This window comes from Theobroma cacao, chromosome 5 (assembly GCF_053813885.1).
Source record: "Theobroma cacao isolate CCN51 chromosome 5, ASM5381388v1, whole genome shotgun sequence".
Classification (NCBI taxonomy): domain Eukaryota; kingdom Viridiplantae; phylum Streptophyta; class Magnoliopsida; order Malvales; family Malvaceae; genus Theobroma; species Theobroma cacao.
In genome coordinates, this window is record NC_142643.1 from 11,410,749 (window position 1) to 11,422,937 (window position 12,189).

Sequence of the window (12,189 nt, forward strand, 5' to 3'; positions counted from 1 at the left end):
ACACATCTTTTTACTTATGTGCAACACTTCCTTTCTCATTATCACAAGAACCTCTTTACACATGCTTATAAAACAAGGCTGTCTGCAGTTGTGGCTTATGGGTGGTTAGGTGCACTTGTAGGTGTATGATTGCTGTCACGACCCAAATTTTCGGGCCATGACCGGCTCATGGGCCCAATAGACGTAATCCACTAAGCCCAAGCAAGCCTATTAATCTGTCATGTTTATCATTCCATCATAAACTGCTAAATCACATTTCATAACTTAGAATCAAAATAATACTACACATTGCCATCTCATACTGGCATACTAAACAAGTGTATATATATTGTCTACAACATGTATCTTAACAATTTACATTATGTTCATCTATATACAACAAAATAATACTCAACTTCCAACGGAGGGACTCTGACGAATGTACAGCTAATGAATGCCGAAACACCTACCAAAAGATGGATACAAGTCTACAAGGATACCTCGTCCTAGTTACCGGCTACCTCGTGATTTGAAAACATGAACTTGAAAACGGTGAGTATAAACCTAGTGAGTGAACAAGAAAGGGAACAAGCATACCATAAGCAATGTTTAACGAAATCATGATGCATTCTTTTTCAAAATAATGCAATTTGTTTTTGAACTTATTAAACCCTTCATGTAAACCCCACATGAGAAAAATCATTTATTGGAAGAAGTCCATGCTCAACAAAGGATTTGGAGAGTGAAAACTTTAATAGCATTCATGCAAATCAAGTCAATAAATGACGGGTCCTCGCTGCAACGAAAAGGTATTCTCACTGCAACTATGCTACAGCGAGAATGAATTTTTGCTACAGCGACACTTGATTTAAATTATCATCTAACCGAGGGTTTCTTGACTAGCCGAGGGTTTCTCACCAAACCTCCTCATATTAAGCTTAATTCACTTATTCCTTAATGTTGGAAATCCATGCTCAAATATGGTAGCAAAGAAGTGGAAAATAGGGCAACAATTGATCAAAATGAGGTGAAAAACAGAAGGTTTTTCCCTGCAGCGAGATTCAATCTTGTTGCAGCGAGATTTTGGTCATAAAACAGAAAGTTTCTCGCTGTAGCAAGAATGAATCTCGCTGCAGCGAGAAGCTACTGTACCTTCCTCGCTGCAGCGAAAATGGATTCTCACTGCAGCGAGTTTTCAGCCAGCCTACCTTTTCAAAACTCGAGAGTTTCTCGCTGCAGCGAGAATCAGAACATCTAAAAAAAAGGTTCCTTTTTCCCATAAAACAAAGCCATCCTGCTAAATAACAAAAACAACATGTAACACATGCAAACTCCTAAATTTTCAACAAATCAAATGCTCACATTTTTGCATTTACAACCATATACCATATATGTACATATATATATATATATATATATATCAATCATCATATACACCCTCCCATCATCATCATTTCATATGCAATGGCTTATGCGCACTCTCACTCGCACATAGTCGGGTCAGCAACGGCTTATGTGCACTCCTACTCGCACATAGCCTGGTCCACATCAACATACAAAGAAGCACCCAATGCATATCATGCTTACTATCATATTTTGATAACACATAGCACATTGTATAGCACATTTCCACAATATAAAATCACTTCACCAAAGGCTTGTTCCCAAGGCACAGTTTCAAAGTCAAGTTAGATAAAATCATTCACATTCCCCAAAACAAGTTTGAAATGCCAGTCCATTCACCGGTATATTGTTGAGCCTTTAGATGACTCCAATTCCCCTAATTGTCCAAATGGGATGATGGGGCTCCCTTGAAACCTACGATCACATTAACATCACCATTATGTTAATTCACATACTATAAACCCCAAAAGCTATCTCTTAGCTAGCCTTCAATTGCCACTTTAAATGGCTATCTATGTTCACTATCTAAATCATTATAAAATGAATGAACATCCTCAACAATAAAACAGCTCATAATCTAAATTACTAGCCATTATCCACAGCTAAAAACCAAGCTTAATGCATCACTCACCCTAGGGTTCCTTTGTAGTTGAATTCTCTTCCAATAGCTTCCAAATCAATGGGGTAATTCTCTCTTTCTCTCTCTAAAATGCCCAACTAGTGAGAGAAAGTATGAAAATAAGATTTTCAAGGGTTTTAAGGAGAGAGAGTGGAAGAATACAAGGGTTCTAGTCAAAAGGGCTCAAAGGTATGAATTTTGAGCTAGAGAGAGAAAATTATACAAGCTCCACATCAAGCTTCCATGGAGGTTGGAAGCAACGTGAAAGAGAAGAGGTAGAAGAAGACAAAGCTGCTGGAAATTGGGAGAAGAAGTTGCTGGAAACAAGATATTTATAGGCCAAACTTATCCATTTCGTTAAAATTACGAAAATGCCTTTAACTAGTTAGCTTGTTCTCATGCAACCCTTTGTGCAATCTTTTTACTCCTTTGACACCGAGACAAGGTCCATAATGGTCTAGATATACTCGAGTTCATGAAAACTTAAAATTTTAACCCGATGTGAAAAATGACCATTTTGCCCCTATCGTGAAAATTATCGAAATTTTGGTTTCCTTTCCATTTTACCCCTAATTTCACCATCCATTTATGCCTTAGGCCTACTTAGACCATAATATTGTTTAAAAATCTTACTTTTATGGGCTTATTAAGGAAATGACGAAATTACCCATAATTTGGGATATCGCGTATACTTCCCTTTACGAGTCTATAAAGGTCAAGGTCTCACAATTGCGTCATGGAAGGAAGTGCTATACCAAAATGGGATTGGGAAGAAGAAGAAACTCGATATTTTTTTTTGAGATTTTGGAGTTGATTTTCAAAAGTGAAAGGATAGAAAAATATAATTAGAGTTTGTTGGCTTGGTGTGTTACATCATTGGAAAGGGTTATTGCAGTGCTACTAGAGAAACGAGATTGAGAAGAAGAACAAAGTTTTTTTTTGGATTTTAGAGGTAATTTTTGAAAATGAAAGGAAAAAAAAAAGAAGAAGAGTGTGTTGGGTGGATGTGCCATTAGGGTGCATTATGGGTGCAAGGCTAGTGTTGCTTGGCGAAGCATGGTTAAGACAAGAAAAAGAAGAAGAAAGTTTTTTTTTTTGGATTTTGGTTTTTGGAGGTGATTTTCAAAAAGAAAAAAAAGAAAGGAAAAAAAGAAAAAAATTAAAATTTGTTGGGTAATTATCTTATTATTTTTAAGAAATGAAAAATTACTTTTAAAGTTAATTATTTTAAATCATTTAAACAAGATTAAAGTAGCTTTTTAGAAATTTATATTAACCGAATTCTTAGACGGATTATAGCAATCGACAAGATAATATTATTAATTAAATGAGTTAAATATGTATTAAATAAATTAAGAGAGTTTGACATGATTAGGATATAATTAATACACGTGTTTTAAACGTATCAATATAATTAATACATGAAACATGACAACTCTAAATTCAAATTCGTTTAACTTGTCTTCTTCTATTGTGTTAACTAGTCGTATCCAAAATTATCAAGTGCAAGTGTAGTGAAATCACATTGGACCTTGACTATAGCATCCCCACTTTGCTTTTCTTTTTCTTTCTTAAAATACCCCTAAACATCCAAACCTTTATGTTTTTTATTTTATTTTTAGTTTTGAATTTTTATTTATATTTAAATTAGCTTATCTAGGTTTAATTTTAGATTTCGAATGTTTAATATTTTTTAAATAATATTAATAAATATTGTTTCTTTAAATGTTAAATATTTTGAGATATTTATATTTTTTATATACGTATTGAATAGTTATTACTTTATCACTTGTCAATATTTTTTATTGAATTAATTTTTCATAATTTAAATAGTCAAGATCATTTCCTTAATTATAACTTCTTGCTTTTTTACCATATCTAGCCAGGCCTCGGTGCCAATTAATATCAAACGTCATTCATGTTTTCAATCTAATTATTGTGCAAATGAAAATATTTTACGTGCAATTTTTTTTACCATTATCTTACAATTACCCAACCTCAAAACATAAAGTATACACGATCTATTAATTATAAGTGTAAACTTTATATAATAAAATTTTACGTAATTAATAGTTGTGATTGAATGTGTCAATATCATTTGTTTTAAATTTCTATTTTAAATTAATGCAAAATATTTAATTTAATAATTAGTGCATTATGACTTAAAATCCTAATTTAAAAAAAAAAAAAAAAACAGAAGAAAGAAAACAAAGACGGCCGACTCAATCACCTACCCACGCTCTCTTTCTCCACTCTCTATTGCATATAAAGTGGTAACGCTCCAAAATTTCAAAGCCCCAAATAGTTAAAAAGAAGTCCGCCGACTCGTTTCCCCGACTCAGCACCACAAGAAGTCCGCCAAATCTTTTCCCCGACTCAGGATCACCGGCTCACCAGCTATGGGCGAATCCATAACCATCGACGGCATGGACCAGGACTCGGCACTTTCCAAGTCAGAGTTTCTGAGTCGGCAAGAGGTACTTCGTCGGCGGTCGCGGCGGGTGAAGCAGCTGGCGAGGCTCTACAAAGCTCACTACTGGAATCTAATGGAGGAGCTCAAGAGAAAGCACAAGGAGTACTATTGGCTGTACGGGAAGAGCCCCTTCAAAGAAGATGAAAAGAAGAGTAGTGAAGAGAACGATGGGAACAAGTTAGGGTTAAGGTCTCAGTTGAAGTGTCAGATTTCTGATTGTAAGGAGAAAGCGATGGCGTTGACGAGGTTTTGTCATAAGCATATTTTAAACGATTCAAAGCAGATGCTTTATCGAGGCTGTAATTTTCCTATCAAGAGGTTAGTTCTTCTTTTTTTAAAATTTTTTTTTTCTTAAATCTGATTTCTTCTATACGTTGGATTAGGGTTTAATCTGTAATTGATTTATTAGGGAAAATTATGAATAAATGCTTTTTTCTTGTGGTCTTGAAAAATAATTATGCACTTAGATTTAAGGGCTTTGCCAATTGAATTTAATAAATAATGAGTCTTCCTTTAATTTAGAACATAAGATTTTGATCTTCTGGAATGAGTGAAGGAGTCTTTGGGATGAACCTTAAGAACGCATACATTAAATTGACACAATTTTTTCTTTTGGTTACTTGCTGGGGAAGCTCCTTTGTAATAACAAATATAAGTGAGTCTTCTATAATTTGAATACATGATATTTTTTTCAACCCCAACTTTTTGGATGGAGAAAGGATTCTGCTTTAAACTGTGATGCACTCACTAATGCCATAAGTTAGACAGTTCACGAATTTAACTATGTTTGGTATGTTGAAATAATGAAAGGTATTTTCCACTCTCTCTAATGAAGTTGGAATCTAAATGCCATTGCAGCTATGTCATATAATCTTTTATGTGCATTTGAATTTTTTTTCCCTTTTATTTTACATCTGTTTTAGAGGAGCCTACATTAGATAGCTAATAGAAGGAATAAGTCTTTATGGTTGTAGTGAGTGGTATTAAGAGAGAATACCAGATAATTCGTAATTAACTATAAGGTTTCATCTAATGTACTGGATTATGTATAAGATAAGGATAAGGTAGAATAAGATGATATTGATGGGTAAATTGTCTTCAATTTATATTCTTATGCCCCAAAGGTGATCTACAAGAAAGAAATAATCTATAGAAAAATGTGAAGTGGTTGTTGGTGGCATATGGTGGTATGCTTAAGGAAATTTAAAGAGAGCTTTGGCTTTCTTTGCCTGAAACCAGTTGTACACCAGCAAGCCATCTTTCCAAAATATTCCAAAATTTTGGATTACTCTTTAAGTCTTCTGTGAATATGAGAACTAAGCCTCAGCATTGCATCTTTCGATGTTGCTTAAGTCATTTGGGGTAATATTTGATTAAACTGTGAAAATTGATAAAATTTGGGGCTTATATTTATTGGGATGTTTGTAGTCTTAGTATGCGAGTTCATTAAAATAAATTTATTTTATTTAGGAAAAATAGTTTTAGGCATATACATGGGATTTTGGACCTTGGCTCGTGTTGGCTAGCAACTACACTGTATATAGTTTTGTGATATCTAAGCCTGCACTTGATCCTTTGGTGTCAATATTTTTAATCATCTGTGTGAATGACTAAACTAGGCTATTGGTGGGATCTGTCTTGCTTGCTCCATGTTATATGTTTGTGATGTGCATGCTAGCGGTCAAATAGTTATACAATTTTAAGGCTTTGCCTTAGTGGTGCCAATGATCATGTCACCTCTTCTCATTTAGGATTATGACTGCATAATTTATGGTTGGCTTTATTTTATTATATATGTTATTAGATTGGATAACCATTTTCTCTTGTTAATCTCTCTGGCTGTTCGCTATAGTTGGGATTGTGTTTCTTGTATTTGGATAGAGTATTAGTTTACAACTTTGTTACCTGCACTCTATGTGGTCCAAAGGTTGACTCTTATAATATGTTGCTTTCAGTAATTTTAACCTAACTGTATCTTCTCTGTATGCAGTGGGCAGACATGCAAGAAACCAGTACTAAGATCCATTAATCCTCCTCATTGCCCTGTCCATGCTCAAGCTGCTGAAAAATATCTTTCACGAGCACTGAAAAGGGCAGGCCTTAATTTCTCTTCGCCAAATAAGCTTGCTCCCAAGTTGCACATTGTTGTTGCAGAGTATGTTCGCCAGATTCAAACTAAAAGAAGAGCTGCACAACAAAAAGCTGTACCCAAAATCAAGATTGAGGAGAAAATGAGTGAAAGCTGAATATATTCTGCAGAAACATGTTGAGCCAACAGAGTTAGTTGGTCTATTGCTGCTGATGGTGCTGACATATTTCAGTCTGGGCCAAGTAGGTTTCTGATTCAGTGGAGCTAGGGTAGAGTACAGTGCAACACTGGATTTGTTCCTTGGAGACAATTTTTTGTGCATATAATGTGAAGGTAGTCTTTTGTTCCATTTTGATGATAAGTTCATTCATCTGCTCTGGTCATGAAATAAAATGACTTATTTCTTATACTACATAAATTAAGAATTGAAACTTTTACCTAGTATTTTCCTGTATATTTCCCATGTACTAGAATTTCACTCATTTTTTTCGGAATTTTGCGATGTTTGTATATATGTGTGTCTGTGCATGTAGGTAGGCATGCCAAGAACTTCCATTTCAGGCCTAAGTAGGTGGAATGACTAGATCTGTGTCTTGCATTTTATTTTTATGTATTTGCTTGGATTGGTTAAATATGATATATGCTTTAGTTCTCTTAGTCTTATTTTGGCATCACTCTTGTGATTGAAAACTGTGGTGTAGTTAAAAAGTGTGGTTTGAAAGTTGTGGCAAAAGAGTTATGGTTGAAAATAGCAAGTGTTAGCGTTGCTGTGATATACTTTTGTTATGAGAGTAAATGTCAAAATGGGACATGATGTTAACTGGAGGAAAAATATAATGAGTGTATAGAAGTAACTTCTATCCCAAGAGCACTTTTCAAATGCTTGGTTTGGGAAAGCACTTTTGAACTGGTTGGTCTGATGAAAAGCACTTTTCAACGTCAAAAGCCAAAAGTTTTCCAACTTGAAGAATGCGTTGAGGTTGCTGTTAAAAGCAGCTTTTGATTGCAAAAGCACTTTCCAACCTCAATGCCAAACTCACCTTTAGAGTGGTGACTCAATGCAAAAACTATGAAAGACCATGATTGTTTCAATATCGTCCACTAGGATTGGACTTTTTGTAGGCTGTAACTGGGTTATGACCTATTTTCATGAACTTGAAATAAGGTTCTTTCACTGTTGGGCATTTGCTAACTCCTGAGCTAGTCCATTTTTAACATGGATCATGTTGAGGTTGAGGTTGCTGTTAAAATCAGCTTTTGATTGCAAAAGCACTTTCCAACCTCAATGCCAAACTCCCCTTTAGAGTGGTGACTCAATGCAAAAACTACAAAAGACCATGGTTGCTTCAATATCGTCCACTAGGATTGTACTTATTGTAGGCTGTAAGTGGGTTATGACCTATTTTCATTGACATGTAATAAGTTCTTGCTCTGTTGGTTTGGCATTTGCTAACTCCTGAGCTAGTCCAGTTTTAACATGGATCATGTTGATGTTGAGGTTGCTGTTAAAAGCAGCTTTTAATTGCAAAACCACTTTCCAACCTCAATACCAAACTCACCTTGAGGGTGATGACTGAATGCAAAAGCTACAAAAGACCATGATTGCTTCAATATTGTCCACTAGGATTGTACTTTTGGTAGGCTTTAAGTGGGTTGTGACCTATTTTCATTATCTTGAAATAAAATTCTTGCGCTGTTGGTTTGGCATTTGCTAACTCCTGAGATAGTCCATTTTTAACATGTATCTTGTTGGGTGTCATATTATCTAACATTCCAACCATTTCAAGTTTTCTCATTTGTTTAGCAGCAATCAAGATGGTTACCTGAGTTCAAAGTTGTGGTGTTTTTGGAATATTTAATTACTGACGGATAAATTGTGCAAGACATGTAAGGGGCATATAGAAAGTGTAAAACATCAAGCAAGCAGTTTAGCCTGGACTTTCTGACATAAAACGAAGGCAGCAGGTTTTGTTCATGGTGGCCTGTTGAACTTTTTTTTGCTATGATATGTGTCTGTTTCAATATATTTTCAGTGAAATTTCAGATGTTTCTAGATTAAAACTTCCCTTTTTGTGTGAATATGTTTGTACATATTCACTTTTCTTCCTCCACCGAAGTGGGAAAGCTTGCCCCCACCCTCCCATATTGTTTGACCATGTTTGACTTGGCACTGAGTTGAAAAAAGAAGCTTTGATTTTAGTATCTTGACTTTTAATGTCAAAAAGAAAAAAAAAGGGAATTTAATATAAAATATAGAAAAATTAAGAGTATTAGTTGTTTAAAAAAGGAAAAAGGGTTATAGTTTTGGAATGTTTCAAAAAGGAATGATGGACAGAGAAAATTGAAGAGGGAGTGCTAACCTAAGAAAGTGGTGCATACATTATTGCTTACATGTGATTTGCATGCAAATATTGTTTGCTTTTCTGGGATACATATGCTTACCTTAAAGATAAGCATGTATGAGCTCAGCTTGTGAAAGCATAGATCCTAGAATTCTAACAGTAAGTATAAGGAAATAAACTTTCAAAAAGAGTATATGATGGTCAAGTATGTTTGCACTAAAATGTTTTTAATTTCCTCACATTCGAATGCTTTCAAAATATGATTAGAAGTATCTGCTTGTCATGTTAATTTTGTTTAGTACAAAGAATCAAGAGATAGAAAAGCATAAAGTATGATGGTATTAAATATGTGATGAATAAATGTGATCACTGAACATAACATTAAACATTTGGCTGTTGAATGTTATGTATGTTGGAAAATACTAGGTGACAGGAATAAGTTTGATTTGTAGATGGCATTGCAATGTGGAATTGTCAATATCTGGTAACAGGTAGGCACCCCTTGCCTGCAGAGATACATATATAATTTATATCAGATCTTTAATACGGTCTAGAGTGAGCCTGAGTTATGCACAAGTCATAATATACTAAGGTAAATGTTTAGTATAAAAATTGATATGTGCTGTTATGGTAAAAAATTAAAAATGTACTAAAGTTGTTCTTTAATTATATAAAATTATATTTACATGCATTAAAAACTTATCTGCGTAAAACAGGACCATTTCTCCAAGGACTGATAGTATTAGGTTATAAAGCAATTAGCCTTTGAGCAATTAATGTCTTCTGGTCCTCAAGATTCAACTTCAATCCAAGTTCATGAAATATGACAAGTTATAGTATATGATAGCCAACTATCTTCACATATCAGAGTCTCTTTAGTTCCTCAACTTAAAGCTTGAAAAACATATTTGTGCTCAGCCTGGTAACTTGTAGTAGTGGTAAGAATCAAGATACAGAGAAGCATGAAAGACTGTTATTTCTTATGGATTATTCAGTATTATTAAAAACTGAACTTGCCTCAAATAAAATTTCTTCTTAGTGAATTGTAGTCGGATATGCATTTTGAAATTAAAGTCCAAGATATCTGTTAACTGAGGGTGCTTTGCTCCTAAACTGAATCTAGAAATAAAAGTGTGTAGAACAGATTTTTGCTTCCCCCTCCCCCCTTTCTTTTTCCCCTCTAAATTATTCACAAGTGGAAAAAAAGGATTTTGCTTCCCCAAGTTATTTGGTCTTTGCAGTTGAAGTTTTCAGCATACATCTATGTATGTAACTGTTATTGGAAATGCATTTTTGGTAGATTATTCATATTATGCTTCATTGGACAGTAATAGGTTCCACATTTCCTGGGATGAGAAGTTTCTATGGTTTTTTTAATCATTATTTAATTCTTTATTTTAGCTTCATGTTTTTGTATTTTAAATCCACTATTAATTATCTAGTACTGGAGTTGAAGAAACCTTTTGACAGTATTCATCATTAATCAAAAGGCTCTTGGAAATCTATTGTACCTTGTGCATGAAGTTTTCATGTCATTGTCTTCTGATTTATATCTGTCTGTGAGTATCATGTTCATGTTCCTAATCACTAACCAAAAGGCTTGGGATAACATCCCTGGTATGTATTCCATGCATTGAACAGATTTGCATAAACAAGGTGGGTCTTACAGATTGTTTATATACAACCCAAAACAAACAGTGAGGATAGCAGGTTGGAGCTGAATAGGCTGTGCTTAGTTGTAGGGGTTATGCTCCAGATAGTGTATGGTGAAGTGACCCTTTGGCAAATTTGTCTTGATAAACATCGAGGTGGATCTGATGGTTTATATAATGGGAATTTGAGTTGATATTTTTGGTGATGGAAAGTAAATTGCACATGTTTGCTCATACTCCACGTTACATTCTGTTAGAAATCATTTCTCCAGAGAATATTCAGGTCTGGTATTTTTAGGTAATCTGATTAAAGGTTTTATGACTTTTGTTGTGCTAGATATTCATATTTTACACCTTATGGATGGCTTTTTTGGGGGACAATGCAGCTGAGACATGGTTTGGTTTGTTTATTGTAGGTTATTCATGTTGTCCAGTGATGAAATTGGTGGAGACACCAAACTGTAGGTTCAGTTGTATCAGCAAAGGAGCAATGGTGATGTGAGTTGCATATAATTGGGTATTACTTGGGGTGAATGTTCCAAAAGCTATTTTAAAATTTTGGTTAACTTTTAGTTCTTAATAATTTACTATTATCAACAATTGTTTGCATCAATTTAAGTGTACTCTGGCAGCAATTATTTGCAACACTTAAATAAGTGCACCACATTCTTTCAATAAAGCAAATTGACATATAATTCAGTGCTGGTCTTTTGATTTGTTAAAGTTGAGATGAATTGACTGGTTTTGGCTATGTAATATGATGCAGCTGTAGCATGTAAAAGAGTTTGGTGGAAGATTGAAGTCAAATACCTGATAAATTGGTTTGGTTGGCATTTTTCTTTAATAGTCTAGAAAGAAAACCAAGGTAGAAGAGGTTCAGAGAGTGGCCAGAGCTTGTCATGAAAGTAGGATTATTGGATAAGTATTCAATAATTGAAGGAAAAGTAAACATCCCTATCATTCTTATTGCATATGTATTCTCCAACTAATATTTGTGCTTCACCATCTGCTCTCACCTAATTTTCATGAATGCAGCAAATTTTTCGGTGGAAAGAAATACTTAATTTAATTCCGACTAGCTTCTTTCTTATCTGCAAAGTTCTATCATTAGAAGCGGATTATTATCTGAGCAAAAACCCATGGTTTGACTGGTAGAAAGCAAAACAAGTGTTTCGGGCCTTGCCATGCTTTGGGCACACTAGCAACTTTTCATGTATAAGAAAAAGGGAACATAGTTTTCTTGAATTAAAGAATTGTTGGTTTTATAAAGACGAGGTTGACATTTGCATTGATCGGGTCGATTATGTGAAGGAAAACGACTGGTTTTCGAATCCCTCTTGGACATTCAACGTGGGTCTAGTTTATGCGCTTAAAAAGAATCCTATGGGCCAAAGCTACGAAGCTTTTTTCTTTTAAATTTTTGAGATAACGAAGAATTATTTAATTAAAAAAAAATTTCATTGATCCTCAACTTCCTTTTTCAATGTCTCCTTTTTCCAAAACATAATGCTCCAGATTTTCAAGGTATGTCTATAAATAAATAGTATTATATATTATTTATGTCTATCAATAAATAATTATCATTTGTCCATTTATAAAAAAAATAAAAAAAACATGTAATAATATCTCCT

General features: G+C 34.2%; 1 protein-coding gene across 4 annotated transcripts; it reads left to right on the forward strand.

The window, feature by feature from the left end:
• Positions 1–4,264: 4,264 nt before the first annotated feature.
• LOC18598470 (uncharacterized) lies at positions 4,265–11,205 on the forward strand. Of its 4 annotated transcripts, none has more exons than XR_001928256.2 (4): positions 4,265–4,793; positions 6,466–6,897; positions 10,548–10,856; positions 10,975–11,205. XR_001928256.2 is itself a non-coding variant. In XM_018122191.2 (2 exons), the coding sequence occupies exons 1-2, from the start codon at positions 4,402–4,404 to the stop codon at positions 6,719–6,721; spliced, it is 648 nt and encodes a 215-aa protein (XP_017977680.2). In that variant the 5' UTR covers positions 4,265–4,401; the 3' UTR covers positions 6,722–7,221. The 4 variants fall into 4 exon arrangements, 1 of the variants encoding a protein (XP_017977680.2); XR_001928257.2 differs by having other exon boundaries at positions 10,548–10,841; XR_001928255.2 differs by lacking the exon at positions 10,548–10,856.
• The last annotated feature ends 984 nt before the right edge of the window (positions 11,206–12,189 follow it).

Excerpts from the sequence above, each read along its gene's own strand:
- LOC18598470 (XM_018122191.2), top strand. The coding sequence starts at position 4,402 with ATGGGCGAATCCATAACCATCGACGGCATGGACCAGGACTCGGCACTT. Across the intron at positions 4,794-6,465 it reads TGTAATTTTCCTATCAAGAG|TGGGCAGACATGCAAGAAAC; the intron begins GTTAGTTCTTCT and ends CTCTGTATGCAG.